Below are 16,879 nucleotides of genomic sequence, written 5' to 3' on the forward strand. Positions count from 1 at the left end.
GGCTGGATCCCAGGATCCCCAGGATCATGACCTGAGCTGAAGGCAGATACTTAACCAACTGAACCACCCAAGCACCCCTTAAAGTTGATTTTTATGTTAAATTCTCAATTCAAGGATTTCTGGTCCACCAGCATAGCATAAATTCAAATTCAGAACAGACCAGAGTGACATTGGGGTAGGCCCTTGGTTGATAAATTATCCATGACTCCTTTTCCTCCCCTGCTCTAGAGCCAGATCAAGGTGGATACACTTCCTTAGAACTTTATTGGAATCCCCCCCCCCCCAGTTCATCCTTTTGTTGATTATCTCTTGTAAGGTTCCAGTTCTAGTTTCTTTGTGTCCTTCCTTTGTGTGGGTGGTAAAAACGAAGTCTCAAGAGCGTGTTCCTCTCTTCCTTTTTCATCCACTGAAGCACCAGTGATTTCTGGCCCATGACTGTTTTCTTTCCAGCTCAGCTGTACATTTCAGATGTTTGTTATATTTTATCTGACATTTCTTGGAAGGGTTTTTATAATTACTGGAACTGGAATTTTATAAGGTGTATTTAATCTGTCTATACTGAGTTTATTCATTCAACACTATAGAGCAAAAACTAAAAATCAAAGTGCTATGTGTAGATAAATATACTGCAAGCTCAATCTTCTTGGAGCTCATATGATTGTGTTAGGAGTCATTTGTTGCAACTGATGAGAAATAAAATATGTTGCAGCATTTAGTATAAAACCCAATTTCAATGCCTTATTATTGAGAGTATAGTGAAAAGTATAATTTTCTTTGACACTAACAAACAAATCACATCTTGAAGATAAGTTCAAAATCAAATTAAACCTCAGCAATAATATATCAGCCATTAAAAACTTCACCTAGCTCCTCTCACAAATAATGTGGTGTTAGTGAGAACGTACATAACTGTAGTGATGGGTTTTTTTAATAATCTAAGGAAATACTTGAAATTTATTATTTTCTAGATTTTTCAGACCTAAAAAGGATTGTCAGAATACATTCTTACCCTCAATGAAAATGGCAAGAGATAAAAAGACTACTCTGGTTGTTAGTTGCAGAGCAGAAACTATAACCAGGTCTCCCAAAGACCAGCTTAGTTATTTTAACCTTTGATAATGGAGATTCTTTTTTTTTTTTTTTTAAAGATTTTACTTATTTATTTGACAGAGAGAGACACAGTGAGAGAGGGAACACAAGCAGGAGGAGTGGATGGAGATTCTTAACAAACATTCAGATTAAGAAATTGGGCTTTAGGGGCGCCTGGTGGCTTATTCAGTTAAGTGCCTGACTCTTGATTTTGGCTCAGGTTGTAAGATGGAGCCTGGCATCGGGCTCTGTGCTTGGTGGAGTCCGCTTGAGGACCCACCTCACCTCACATGCATGCTTGCACTCTCTCTGTCTCTCCCTTTCTCTAAAATAAATAAATTTTACAAAAAGAAATTGGGTTTTATTCTGGAACAAAATACTCTTCAGCAATATTCAGGGCCTTATATTCACTGTTAATTACAATAACAATATTTTGTAATTTGGTTTGACATTGAAAATTCTTGTTAAATATTTTTAGTGGTAACTAGGAAAATATTTTCAGTCAGTAACATAGTAAGTATCCAAAAAAAGAATGTGAATGCTCTGCCTTCTTTCTCAGTAAATAACAATGACAATTCTTGAAGAAAGAGAACAAAAGCAACCTGACCTCCAAAAAAGAAAATCCTACTGCTTCTACAATAACTTATGACTAATTAAAAATGAGATACAAAATAAGTTATAAAACTTGCTGATTTCAGTTTTTACCAAATGCAGAATTGAAGTACCTTATGACTTAAATAGCTTTATTAAAAAAATCTATGTAATGTGGCACAAATATATCTATAGAGTATTTTTCTTTAGTACTTTTGAATGAAATTTTCACTGAGCTTTTTTCCATTACCAGTTGGGAAAGAAGGGCTTCTTATGTTTTATATTTCATTAGGCTTTTATCGTTTAGTGTTCTTACAGTGTTATGAATTACTCAAGTAATTCCTCAAGTCATCTACAATTGAGTGAATAAGAAATACAATGATTTTGGCCCTCCTTGAAATTTGATAATGTAACTGAAACTGTGTCAGACCCATGCAAAAAAATGGATTTCATTAACTGCTTTAAAAATTTTGTTAGGTTTTGTTTGAGCATTCACGTGTCTGCTTTCCAACTTCTAATGAGTATACAAGAATAGTTTTTTCATTGTTTATATTCTCTGAAGTATATGCATCTATATTTTTGTTTTTGTTTTGTGATGGCTTCTGTGTTTTACAGTCTGGCACCCAGTTGGAATTCACAGTTCCAACTAAATTGTGAATTCGTTAGAGAAAAGGGCTTATTACTTTATTGTTATTTGTACCTCCATTGTTGAAAACAGTGTTTGCCCAGTAGTGGATATTAAATAAATGTCTAGGAAACAGAAAAGGAGGGAGGAACACATTGATAATTTGGAGAATGGCAGACTTATGTCCTTGGAATTCAAATTTTGGTTTTTGCCTGTGTTTGTGCAAGCTGTGTGTATTTATGCCTAATTTCATTTAGTGTATTTATGCCTAATTTCAAATTCCTTCTTTGATATATGATAGTTGTATCTGTATCTGGGATTTGATTTTAGTTCCTGTGAAGTGTCATTATAGTTGGTATTGCATTTTTTGCACTAACTGTATTTGGATCAGGTGTTTAAAGCCCTTTGTAGTTCTTTGATTTTTATGATTTGTAAATTTGGTATTTCCAACTCTAACAATTTTTAGTAATTGACAGGTATTTCTATTTTTTATAAATATACCTTAATGGTTACAGAAAATTCACAGTAAGTTTTTGGAATGTTAAACAAATTCTGCCTTTAGTTTTTCATTCTCCAGAACCTTTATGGTGCTCATCTGAATATATTACAAATCTAAATCTTAAATATTATTTATAATGGAAGATAGTAAACAATGCAAAAAAATCACAAAGTAAATTTTAGTGTTTTTCTCCTTAAGCTCACAACAGAGAAACCAAATAATTAAATAGACCACATTCTTAGGATAGACTGAGCCTAATTTAAGTATAAAACACTCCCTTCATTGTTTAACACCTCATTGCAACTGACATCTCCCCTACAGTGTGAGTCAGCTGGAGGCTTCGCTATGTAATTAATGCATAATTGAAACCACCTCCACACAATTATAGTACTGGCTGTACCCCATAGCTCATTTGGCATAGATTTTATTTGGTTTCATGTAAAATTAAGGATTTTTCAATTTTTCAGCCCTTCAATAAAAAATGAAACAGAACAAAACCTACCATAACCTTTAACATCCCTAAATAACAAAATCAAGGTTATATTATGAAAGTATTAATAAGTACATTTTACATATAATTATAAATGTTATCTTGAGAGAAGTTTTAGTAGGAGTATAAGTTTATTTAAATAAAATGATTGGATGGCACTCATGATTCTGGCCATAATGATAGAGGACAGAGTTCCAGAAGAGAGATTGCATGTAGAGAGTGCTTCAAATATATCTAGAGGGTTCCCCTCACATTTAGTCAAATACTATTGAGCACATTCATGTGAGAAAACTACCTGAGGCCTGGGGAAGAAGCAGGCTGAACAATTACTGGAGTTTACTCTGGACCATGAATAGTTTGTTCCCAACAGCCACAGGTAGTGCAAAAGGATTCAACCACTTTGGAAAACAAATACAGTTTCTTTTTTCTTTTTTTTTTTCCTCGTTACTTTTAAGATACTATTGCACTACATTCTAGCTTCCTGTGTTGGTTCATAGGTCACCCGTTAGTGTGATAATCAGTCCTATGAAGGAAATCTGCTTTACCTGGTTATTTTATTTTATTTTATTTTTTAAAGATTTTATTTATTTGAGAGAGAGAGAATGAGAGATAGAGCACATGAGAGGGGAGAAGGTCAGAGGGAGACGCAGACTCCCTGCTGAGCAGGGAGCCCGATATGGGACTCGATCCCGGGACTCCAGGATCATGACCTGAGCCGAAGGCAGTCGCTTAACCAACTGAGCCCCCCAGGCAGACCATTTTAAATTTGTTTCTGTTCAACCTAGATGTAGATTTCTTATATATCCCACTTTAAGATTCATTAGAATTAAGTGTATGGATTTGTGTTTTTTGTCAATTCTGAGTCCTGGCCCTTTACCTGTGTATCTCCCCGCCCCTTTTCTCTTCTCTTTCTGGGACTTTTTCAATTTTAGTGGTTCGCTGTTTGGTCTTTTTAAAGTATTTTTTTCTCCTGTCCATATTTGCAATCTTGTTTTATAAGCTTTGATCTTTGATGATTGCATTATTAGAAGTCCTTAGTTACCTTTTTCTTTTGACAGTTGTTTCTTTCATGATGGCTCTCATTTCCTTGTGTGTTTAGTTTATCTAGTACATTTAATGCTTTTCATTGTCTTCATTTACTGTTCATTTTCCTTGGAATTTAAAATGAAGGTGGAGGGGAGGAGTAATCCAGAAAAGGTTTACATTTGTGTTTGCTAAGTACCTGGGAGCATTGCCAATATTACATCACTTTAAATTAAATTCTCAGTTTGAGGTTTTTAAACACGCAGACATTGTTGCTTTTTCTTTTCTATACTTTTCAAATTCCAACGTCAGGAAAACTATATTTTTAACCTGGGAAGTATTCATAAACTTGCTCTGTTTTTAAAATAACGTAAAGTCTGTAATTTATTTAGCTATATCATTTATTTGGATTTTATTCTTTGACAATACTAATAAAATTATTTCAGTAGAACTGTACTTGTTTAAATAGTAATGACTTTGGTCATATCATCACCCACACTCCTTTACTCATGGAATGTAGAGTGGAATAAATAATTGCAAATATTGGATAAGTGAGTGGACATCATAATATTTCTCCAAATCACATATATTCATCCATCACATCAGTTGTGCAATTCTGGTTATATTTGTTAGAACATCTTTAGTTGTAAATGATAAATACCAACTCAAAGTAATTTATCAAAAAATACTTTATTGACTCAACGTGACTGAACAGTCCTGGCTTCTGACAGCTAGACTTAGTGCTAAAATGATATAATCAGGAGTTCGTCTCTCCATCTCTCAGGTTCTCACTTTTCAGGTCCAAGAGGATTATCAAAAACTCCAGGTTACTGATCACAGTAGAAAGATAGTTCCTGTTTCCCAATAATTCCAGCAAAAAATCCAGGTTTAAGTCTCATTGGCCTGGCTTGGATAATGTGTTTATTGTTGCGGTCAGGGTGCTTAATTCTTGCCTCAAATTCAAGTGAGGGCCAATTTACAATTCTGAGATTTGATTTTCCTTGCGATTGCCAGGGTGTTAATAAGGGCTAGGCATGGGGTACAGGAAAAAGAGTGGGCAGTGGGTTTATTTCTAGCTTACCATTATATTGAATTTAATCCCTGAGAGTCCAACCTTTGTGAAAGAAGAAATTTATGTTAGATTCCCTCCCTTGAGCAGAATTTAGGCTTTATTTCTTACTCCAGGATCCCAGGGAAATATAGTAAAAAAAAAAAAAAAAAAAAAAGCTTAAGTTTAATTAGTTTGCTAGTGCCTTCCATGGATAGAGAAATTTACATTGTTATTCTAACTTTAGGAGAGTAGGATAGAAGATGGATCCTTACATTATTACCACAGGAGATCAAGGCTGAAAAACATTTTGAAAAACAGCTTCAGTGAAGCTACTATTCTAAAGACCTAGATATATTCAGAAATTAAAATAGTAGAGCATGTAAAAATTACAGGATGATAGTTAAAGAACCGTGTTAATGACTCTGAACTTAGTAAAACATCAACAAATATGTGAACATGCAAATGCTATGTAACTCATTTCTTAATGCATTAGAAGTGAATTAGGTGTTTAATAGACTAAGAAGTTGGGTATTATAGATCACTCATTTGTATGTATATAATAATTCATTAAAGATTGTAAGTAATTTTGCATAAGTAATTTTATACTTTTACAACATTTAAAATTTCAAAAGCTAGAAAAGAGTGAGATGCAGTATTATATTTAAGAATGTAAACATTTTAATCCTATCTAGATATAGACTGAGATAAAGCATCTTTTCTCTTGGCAGTGAGACCACTTTGTATCTGGAATGTAAGCTTCAAGGGGGCAGTGACTTTTTTTTTTTTTACAACGATGTATATTGTATAACTTAGTACAGTGTATCACTATTGACTTGATACATTTTTGTTGTTTTATATGAAAACTGTTTCCAACAATGCATGTCTGTTAATTTTAAAGTGTTTAATTATTCAGTGTTAGTATTACATTTGGCATTTTCTCAGTGGGTTTGATTAATAAATAACCAAAATCAATAGGTAGTAAAATGATTATCTGGAGGAGGTTTTTAAATGATATGGAAATCTTAACTTTTCCATCAGATTTGACATGGATATGAAAACAGCTCAGCAATGAAGTACCGTTTATCACAATCACCGTCTACTAAAAACTTTCATGAGTACAAGACTAGTATTACTAATGATGAATTCAGCATGTGATATTGAAATTTTTCGAAGGACTCTACCAAGTGCAAGCTGTCATGTATCCCCTCCACTCCATTTATCTATCTTAACCTTTAGAAGTGGAATGAGTCTCAATGTAATGACTGCGTTGCCCCCATTTAATTGGTGGTGCCAGACCATAGCTAATAAAATATGCTAATAGAGTGTGTATTAGGAGTATGCATATTTTTAAAAGAAGACTGTTTTGAAATGCTTTGTGAATACCAACAATCTAGAGCTGGCAACAGCTCTGCAGATTGCTGAATTATTTTTGAGAATATCTGTTGTTAGTACAGTGGAGAATTCAATCCCATGGTAGAGTTGGTAATTTACTAAATAACTAGCAGTATTTATACTAAGACAGTTGGCATATACTAATTTAATTCCTCCTTTAAAATTTGCAAAGCAACCCTGAAATTGGATAGCATTCTTCTAATTTTGCTAAGTCATAATCCATGAAAAGGGGTGTTTTGTGATGCTCTTAGGCTAAGTCACCTATTTGGGGAAAAGCCACATCATCCTCATGTCAAGTGACCTTTTGATTTATAATAAAATTTCCTTCTACTAGCATTTGAAAAATCAAGGATTAGTATGGTCTTTTATGTAACTTTGGAAAATGTTAAGTGCTAGATGGATTAATAAAAATTGTGTGTGTGTGAGAGAGACACAGACACAGACATACACACCAACTTATGGCCTATGTGAGCTGAGTGCTGTCATGGAAAGGAAAGGTTATACTCCACACGTTGTGATCTGTACATGCAGAGCAGGTTCATTAAAAAAAAAAAAAGTTTGGTTTAAAACTTTCAATGTAATTTATTTTCCCATTTGTATCACATTGAAACATTTGACCTTTTCTCATCTCTATTTTTTCAAAGATTTGTCCCATCAGATGAAAAGAAGAAACAAGGCTGCCAACGAGAAAATGAAACTTTAATACAGAGAAGAAAAGATCAGATGCAACCAGGAGGCACTGCAATTAGTGTCACAGTTCCTTATAGAGTAGTAGACCAGCCCCTCAAACTTATGCCTCAAGACTGGTAAGATGATCTATACTTTTATGTAGTCATTAAATTTTTTTTTATAATTAAAAACTATCATATTTTGTCATGAGTTCTAAATAGAAACTATGCCTGAAAACCATGTTAATGTCTAAGTTGGTCATTAATAATGTTCACATTTTAGTAATACCCAAATAAATTTATATTTTGGCTAGCTAAACTTTATTTTACTTGTAAGAAACACTAACTTCAGGGGCGCCTGGGTGGCTCACTTGGTTAAGCATCTGACTTCGGCTTAGGTTATGATCTCAGGGTCCTGGGTTTGGGTCGTTGTCAGGCTCCCCATTCAGTGAGGAGTCTGCTTGCCCCTTTGCCTCTCCCCCGCCGCTTGTGTGCGCTCACTGTCTCTCAAATTAAATCTTTAAAAAAAAAAAAAAAAAAAGAAACACTTCTGGAAAACTTAGTAAAAACTCTTTCCACTATTTATTTGTTCTGGATCAGCCTTTAGAGCAAAATTTCCAAATAGACTGTTTTGAGAGCTATAGTTTTAGATTTTTGATTTGGAGAATTCACATTTTTGGGTAAGAAATGATAAAGAATTGTTACTTTTATTGTAGGGAATAATTTAATAAAAAGAATAACATGGGGCACCTGGGTGGCTCAGTTGGTCAAGCAACTGCCTTCGGCTCGGGTCATGATCCTGGAGTCCCGGGATCAAGTCCCACATCGGGCTCCCTGCTCGGCAGGAAGTCTGCTTCTCCCTCTGACCCTCCCCCCTCTCACATGTTCTCTCTCTCTCTCTCTCATTCTCGTTCTCTCAAATAAATAAATGAATAAAATCTTAAAAAAAAAAGAATAACATTACTCCTTTGGTTTAACTCTCTAATTACATTAAAGTGTCCTTTAATAAAATATTAAACTATTTATAACAAAGTGCCTATAAACTCAGATTCATGAATTATCTTAAATTATTTTATTAATCTAAACTGGAATAAAAATACAGAGTCTGAGAGTGCATCTCTGTCACATAGAGAATACAACACATTGATGAATTACCTGGTTTACCTTTGAAGTACTCATTCGTCTTCCCACATTAGGAAGTCAGGGCATTGAGAATACAAGTATGTTAAAAATTTATTATATGAAGTAAGATGAGAATTTCAGATACCAAGTTTAAAAATTGTAGGAAGAAGGAAAATTACACCATTTGTTTTATATGTTTGTAGTTAGTTGCAGAAAAAAGACAGTATATACAGGTGCTGTCACCGTGCTACAAAACGTTGCTTGTATATATTAGCTAGGTCCCTAGTCATTGATGTCATAACCTAGGAATAATATTTTCCTTACCTTTTTTTCTTTCTTTCTCTGTTAATTGTCCTTTTAAGAATTCACAGAGAGTAGTATTTATATTATCCTGCTTACCTCTTAACCCTGTGAAACCCAGTAGGATCTAGGTGATGTCTCTCCAGATTTCCTTTAGTTTGGCAGGTACCTTGGGCTTTCAGCTATTGTATGGCACAAGCTATGTCATCAAATGAAGAGACCATTTAATAGTGTGCTCCGTTACCAAACATAGTTTTGGCACTATGGGACATATATCCTATGCAAGGAGGAAATTTTTTATTTAAGATTTAATGTTAGCCTTAGAGATTTTTTAGTAGATTAAGCATTTTAAGCTGTGGTTTTTCACAGTAACTTGAATTGTTGCTGTAGGTCTTTTACTTGAATAGAAGGTAACCCTGGTTTAATGCTCTGTTGGCTATATAGTCTTCATCTAATGCAGTGGTTATCAGAGTATGATCTGCGAACCTCGGGGCATTCCTAAGACCATTTCAGGGAATTGCAAGGTTAAAACTATTTCCATTATAGTACTGAGATGGCTGTTCTCAGGATTTATCAGTCCTCCCATAGGAACAGTAGCGTAACCAGTGCACAGGAGTAATCATTGCCTCCCTTTCTCCTTCTCACTCCTCTTCTTCCCTCCATTTCTGTTCTGACTAATGGACTAACCATACACTTCTATTTCCTCATCTGTAAAATGAGGGTAATAATAGTACTCACCTCGTTGAATTGTTTGAAAGATTCAGTGTGTTAACATATGTACAGTGTAAGGTGCTTAGAACAGCACTGGCACAGAGTGAATGCTCATAGTACATCTTAATTAATGTTAACTATTATTGTTTATATTATGGTTTTGTTCCCACTTTAGTTCTAGACTTAAACTGTTTATGGCCTTTGTACTTATAATTTCTCAATTTAATTAAATACTTTGTGAACTAATGAAAAATATGAGGGCGTAGAGAAAGATTTGTTCTTTTTAGGAAAACAAAGTTGAATGGTTGGAAAGACAAGTTGCTTTATTTTTTATTTTATTTTTTTTAAGATTTTATTTATTTATTTGGCAGAGAGAGACACAGAGAGAGAGGGAACACAGCAGGGGGAGTGGGAGAGGGAGAGGCAGGCCTCCCGCCAAGCAGGGAGCCCAATGTGGGGCTCAATTCCAGGACCCTAGGACCATGACCCGAGCTGAAGGCAGATGCTCAATGACTGAGCCACACAGGTGCCCTGACAAGTTGCTTTAAAAAACACTAATGGGGTGCCTGGGTGGCTCAGTCAGTTAAGTGTCTGACTCTTTATCTCGGCTTGGGTCTTGATCTCAGAGTTGTGAGTTCAAATCCCAGGTTGGGCTCCATGTTGGGCATGGGGCCTACTTAGAAAAGAAAAGAAAATGCTAATAGAATTTAGGGTGAGTGAAATGTAAACAGTTGGAAAAATTAAAGTTTGATGGTTTTTCTACTCAAGATTACTTCCCAAATAATCAGAACTCAAAAATAAGGCCTTGGGGCTTTATAAAATGATTGGTGAGTTACTATAATTTATAATGTTTTTAATAAGAGTAAAGCATTTAAGATGTATTTGAATTTTAGATGATTTTCTTTTAAAACCAACTTTTTCAATTAATAGATCAAGTCTTGTTTCCTATCGCATTGGAAAAGTGGACCCTTATTCTAGGAGAAGGGCAGATTAAAGGTTAAAAAGATTGCGTATAAGGATTGTGTGTGTAATTATGTTTAAAAGGCTTAGGTGCAAAAACAGATGCATGGGAAGTGTAGCAATCATTAGTATGCTCTAATGATAACATTATAACAGAGTTATGTAATTTGCCTCACAGATTTGTTGACAGTAGATTATATCACATGAGCAATTGAGTCCTTTCCTTAAGGATTTATAGTAATCAAAGTTCATATTTAAAGTATTTTCTCAACCCTGGAGCTCTAACCCTGCCCCTTTTCTATTTATAGGGATCGGGTTGTAGCAGTTTTTGTGCAAGGTCCTGCATGGCAGTTCAAAGGTTGGCCATGGCTTTTGCCTGATGGATCACCAGTTGACATATTTGCTAAAAGTAAGATTCTCTTTATTTTTTACTGCTTATCCAATATAGAAATGGTCTTGCTTTATTTAAGAGAAAGCCATCTATGGCTCTTCATATATGATGTGTATATCAAAGGATTCCATTAACATATGCTAATTTTTAAGCACCTGTGAAATATTTTTAAAGTCTTTTTTTGAACATTAATATTTTTTGTGTACTTATATCTAAAAGTGAATTATCTCCCATTCCCTACATTAGGTCACTTAAGAAGCATTAATATTATTGCACATCCACAGATTTTTATTAAAATTGATGGCCAGTTTTTAAATGGGTTGACTTCCGCTGAACAGTAATGTGCAGTTAGGACTTAAAGTACCATGTGACTTTTACCAGCTATTTCCATTGTCTAGAATGATTGTAGCATGTTTGGCTTTTTCTTTTCATTCAAGTCTAAGTTCAAGTATTCTCTTCTTCAGAGAATCCTTCTCTGGCCAGCCTGGAAATAGCCATTACTTCCTTCCAGTTACTCTTTAAGCTCTTTTATGTTCATGATAGTACTTACTGTTGTTTGATATTCTCTTATTTACACCTTTACTGTAAGTCTTCCCTGGCTATAAGGCCAAGTTCCTTGGTGGAAGGAGCCTTTTCTGCCTTGTTCACCCTTGAATTGTCATCACAGAAGAGTGCCTGGCATAGGGGAAGCATTCAGTAGATATCTGTTAAATGAACATTTCATGTGGCTTAGATCTTTTGGTATATTGATACAGTTAGATACACTAAACGTAGATTAATTTACTGTGGTTTTTGCAGTAGAGATATTCCAATTATTATTTAATTCGAGTACCCAATTAAGTTAGTAACCGTAGTAAAATTGTTTTTTAAAAAACATTCTTATGAAACAAGTATGTTTATTAGAAATGACAACTTCAGTTATTATGAATGTAGATTGTGCTACTGTAAAATCCAGCCTCTTTTTTTTTTTTTTTTTTTTAAAGCAACCTCAGCTTTGTTAGTGGTTTACCACCATTCTTCCAAGATGGAAACTGCCCAAGCTTGGAAGTTTCAATCCTTTATTCTCTACTTTCATTCATTTTAGACAATGATTCTAATATTACTAATATTGTGATAGATTTTTATGTTATTTCTGAAACTTGAATAATGCACAGGGTTGATAACTAGAAAGTTAAAGATACAGAGAGTGGGAATTTTAATGAAAGTAAAATGTCCGTGAACATGAATGTTTTACCTACTTGCTTGCCTTTTTGAATAGTGTTGCAAAAAAAAAAATTATTATAATGTCTTCAAGATGTAAATGCTGCCTAAATTTCATTCAGAATGTAATGATGTTGTAATTTTTTTGTTCAGATTGTTAGTCTTCTGAAATTTAGATAAGAAGGACTTTTTTATACAGTTACCAGTTATGATTTTCTTCCATAAATTATTTCTTTTCAGTCTTCCTTCTTTAAGCTCTTGCTTCTATCAGCATTTAAAATGAAAGTACTCTTCTTGCTGCTTCCATCTTAAAACTCTTTCTCTTGACCTCAACTCTAGCTCCTCTTTTGAATTGTCTCTACTAACTCATTTTCTATTCAGTTCTCAATTCGCTGTTTGGCTCTCTTGCTCTTCACTAAACTATTCTCACCAAACTTACCAGTGACTCAAATATTAGATACTTTTGACCTCCTTATCAAAATTTGATTCTCTTCATTCATTTCTTCCTTTTTAAAATGTTCTTTTCCAAGGGCTTGTTACTCTTTCCCAGATTCTCTAGCTACTTTTTGTCTGGCTTTCAGCTACCTGTTTATGTCTAGTTTCTCTTCTCCTTTATTATAGATAACTCTCTCAAAGAGATCTGGTAGCTTTCAATTACCATCTATAACCCTCCCCTTTTTCTGTTAAATCTCTAGCTTTATATTCTGGGTCTATATATCTCACTAATTACGAGAGAACTCCTCTGAGAGTCCTGTTGGTACATCAGACTCAACCTGTTCCAAATGGAATTGTCTTGTACTCTCCCTCATTCTCAGACTGTTTCTTTTTCTCAGTTTCTTTTGTAATTTTCCTAAGCCAGAAATTTAGGAATATATTGCCTTTTAGCTCTTAGTATATCTCCTTGCTTTTTACTCTGCCTTTTCTAGGTTTTCACCCATTCCCCCATAACACACATAGAAAATAGTAACATCTATAAAGCATGGGAGAAAACTGAGCATCTGTATGGGCCCTGGTAAAAACTTACATTTTCTTCATATTGCATAGTAGAACACAGAATTTTAGAGAAGATATTAAGTATTGATTTGTATAAAAATGTTAGTTACCAATGAGAAAATTTTTTCATGAGTATCTATATTATGTTGCCCCTTTGTCATCTGACATGCCATCATTGTACCTACTAAATATTATTCAAGAGCGTTGTCTTTTTTTTTTTTTACTTCTTTGTTCCTGTAAAATATGTCGACGAGATTCATGCAGTTTGCAAAAAATGAACAGTTCTGAATCGTGTGAAGTATTTTCCTTTAGTATTCATTGTGCTACCAGATAGATGACTGGCTTTCTTATAAAAGAAGTTCGTTTGTTCTATTTTTTGCTAAGGATTAAAAACTAAAAGTCTTTTTTTGAATAAGAAAGATGTTTTATAGTAATGTCTTGGTGTAAGTTTGCTTGCCACCATTCCTTCATGCTAATAAAATACCTTGTATGATTAGAGAAACCTTATGCTTTCTCATTTGTGATTTAAACTTTTTGGACTCTCACGTCTTACCTTTTTTTTTTTTTAAGATTTTTTATTTTTTATTAGAGAGTACAAGCAGGGGGAGCGGCAGATAGAGGTTGAGGGAGAAGCAGGCTCCCCGCTCAACAGGGAGCCCGACGTGGGGCTCAATCCCAGGATCCTGGAATCATGACCTGGACCGAAGGCAGCCGCTTAACTGAGCCACCTAGGTGCCCCTCATGTTTCACCTTAAATTTTAAAAGTTGTCTATTCTGGTGGAAAAATAAGTACTATATAAACTAAATTGAAATTAAGGAGTTGGGGACTGTAGGCTTTTATAGCTTTAGATAAATCATTTTTTAAAAATATAACTAATATATTTTTCAGAATGAGGGGTACCTGGGTGGTTCAGTCGGTTAAGGGTCTGTGTTTGGCTCAGGTCATTTTCCCAGAGTCCCAAGATTGAGCCCTGCATTGAGCTCCTTGGTCAGCGGGGAGTCTACTTGTCCCTGTCCCTCTGCCTTCTCCCCAGCTTGTGCACTCGTGCTCTCTCTCTCAAATAAATAAAATCTTCAAAAAAAGAATGATTTAGGGGCACATGGGTGGCTCAGTCTGTTCATTGAGCATCTGACTCTGGATTTCGGCTCAGGTCATGATCTCAGAGTCAATGAGGTTGAGCTCTGCATCGGGCTCATCACTCAGCAGGGAGTCTGCTTGAGATTCTCTCTCTCCCTCTGCCCTTCCACCCTTTCTCTAAATAGATAGTTAGATAAATAGATACATATTTTTTAAAAGAATGATTTAAAGCACATCACATTGAGAAAATTAGAAAAGTGAAACGTAGTAAGGAAAATAGGAAGTACTGAAATGTTGACTTCAATTTAAAAATTTTTAAAAATTAAAATTTTTTATACAGATAAATATTTTGAAAATGGGTTTTCTGAAGCTATAATATATAGCCCTTCTAATGATTCAGTTTAAATTTATTAAATTGAATTAAATTCAAAATGAATAATGTGGCTGATGAGAGGACCTTTAATTATATAAAAGCATAATAATTCTGAAGTAATGTTTATATGTTTCTTTTTGTGGGCACAAATGATTCATTTTGGATTTCCATCAAGAATTATACTTTGGGGGTGCCTGGGTGGCTCAGTCAGTTAAGCGTCTGCCTTTAGCTCAGGTCGTGATCCTGGGTTCCTGGGATTGAGCCCTGCATTGACCTCTCTGCTCAGAGGGGAGTCTGCTTCTTCCTCTCCCTCTACCTGCCACTCTGCCTACTTGTGATCTCTCTTACTCTCTCTGTCAAATAAATAAATAAACTCTTAAAAAAAAAAAGAATTACACTTCGTTCGATTCAGTCTTAACATTGAAAGCCAGTAGGCCAGCCAGCAGTATGGAACAAGCAGTCCATAAAGTAGTTATCAAAAAAATTAACAAAGTTATTAATTTTTCTCTTTAGAGACCTCTAATACTAGATGATAATGATAGTAACAATTATATGTTAGAAAAAAAGTAAATTGAAAGAAAAGCTAAACATCTTACATGTGTACATGTGAGAACAGAAACTTCACAGATGGTAAATTGATTGCAAAATAAACTAGCCAGGTTGATTCAACTGGGTTATCAGGGAGAGAGAAAATTTGAAAGTAATACTTTATGGTCCATTTGTTAACCTTTTGCAATATACTGTACTTAGGATATTTTGCCCTAGAGTCTTTTATTTGCCCAACACCCAGAATTAACTGTTAAAAATGAAAACCGGATAATTTCACCTTCTTACTCTAAACTTTCTAGTCGCTTACTATCATATGGGAATAAATTGATATTTTTTACCATAGCCAAATTCTACTTATAGGACATTGCCTACAAAAGAAGTTATACTTGTTTATAGAATGTGCCAAGCTTGCTTTCATTTCAGAACCTTTTTACCAGCTGTTCCGTCTGGCTGAAATCCTCTTATGGATCTTTGCTAGACTCACTTTTTATATCATTTAATTATCTACTTCTAGGTAACCTTCTCATGAGGCTTTCCAAATTTTTCTTTTTCCCTTTTCATCATTTCTTACCAAGTTCCATTAGTTCTTACTCCCTAATTATTTCTTGAATCTTTTTCTTGCCAGGCATATATCTTCTCCCAAGTTGAGCAAATCTCTTCTCTAGATTACTAAATTGTATCAGTAGTCACTGCTAAACATTTTGCAGTGATTCTCCCTATCTCTTAGATAAAAGTCCAAACCCCTTAATATGGCCTGCATGTCCAACATTGTTCTGAATCTGTGGTCTTAACCTTTTACCCATTTTTTACATTACTTTGTATGATGCAGTTCCACTAAAGTTCTTTAGTTCCTAGATGCAACTGTTTTCTCTTTGAGCATGTTCTTGGCTAATTGGATCACTTTTGTTCTGTGTTTGCCTAATTCTTACTCAAGCTTTAGATCTTAGATTAGAGGTCATTACCTATGTAAGCCTTTTCTGAATTCCTTGGTCTGGGTGAGGTAGTACTCTTATGTTTCTGTGATGTACTACACCTTTATCATACTGTATTTGAACAGGTGTTTCTTCTTCTTATCCTTCACCCAGAACATACGCGTTTTATCTTACCTTATTCTTCATTTCAGTTCCAGTGGCTGCCATGTATAAACCCTCAGTAGGTATTTGTTGAGTTGAATGTTTTTGAGGATACCACGGTGCTTATTAGCATCTATTTCAAAGATCACTTTGGTTATAATGTAGCTTCATTTGTTGAAGAAAGTTTGATTTTTTTAAAGTTTTTTGTTTGGTTTAGTTTTTTGGTTAATGTCTATATTGGATATTTTTATTCTTTTGTAAAATATTTTTATAATTTTGATTGCAGTTTGAATAAAAAATATTATTTCCCCCCATATAGTTAAAGCCTTCCATCTCAAATATGATGAAGTTCGTCTAGATCCAAACGTTCAGAAATGGGATGTAACAGTATTAGAACTCAGCTATCACAAACGTCATTTGGATAGACCAGTTTTCTTACGGTTCTGGGAAACATTGGATAGGTAATTCTGATCCTAAAATGCACTTACTTCTGCTTTATTGTAGTAATTTTCCTTTCTCCTCAGTTAGATTTTAAGTTCATTAAAGTTGTGAACATATCCCCCAATTCCCCTTTTCGAACATTGTCTGATTTGATGATCCAGTAGATAATTAACAAATGTCTTTGTTACATTGATCTTAGAAACAGATGGAGAAAGACTGTATACCTGGATAGAAAGAACAGTAAACTCTGGGTCGGAAGA

General features: G+C 34.5%; 1 protein-coding gene across 2 annotated transcripts in view; it reads left to right on the forward strand.

The window, feature by feature from the left end:
* The window catches only part of CDC73 (cell division cycle 73), a 116,876-nt gene that overhangs the window by 88,950 nt on the left and 11,047 nt on the right, over positions 1–16,879 (forward strand). The window contains exons 14-16 of one of the 2 annotated variants that reach the window (XM_027609993.2): positions 7,405–7,566; positions 10,830–10,930; positions 16,498–16,639. In XM_027609993.2, coding sequence (XP_027465794.1) covers positions 7,405–7,566; positions 10,830–10,930; positions 16,498–16,639 — 405 coding nt within the window. The remainder of the gene's footprint in view (positions 1–7,404; positions 7,567–10,829; positions 10,931–16,497; positions 16,640–16,879) is intronic. The other variant, XM_027609994.2, reaches the window with a different exon arrangement.

The sequence above is a fragment of the Zalophus californianus genome, chromosome 10 (genome assembly GCF_009762305.2).
Source record: "Zalophus californianus isolate mZalCal1 chromosome 10, mZalCal1.pri.v2, whole genome shotgun sequence".
In the NCBI taxonomy this organism is placed as follows: Eukaryota; Metazoa; Chordata; class Mammalia; order Carnivora; family Otariidae; genus Zalophus; species Zalophus californianus.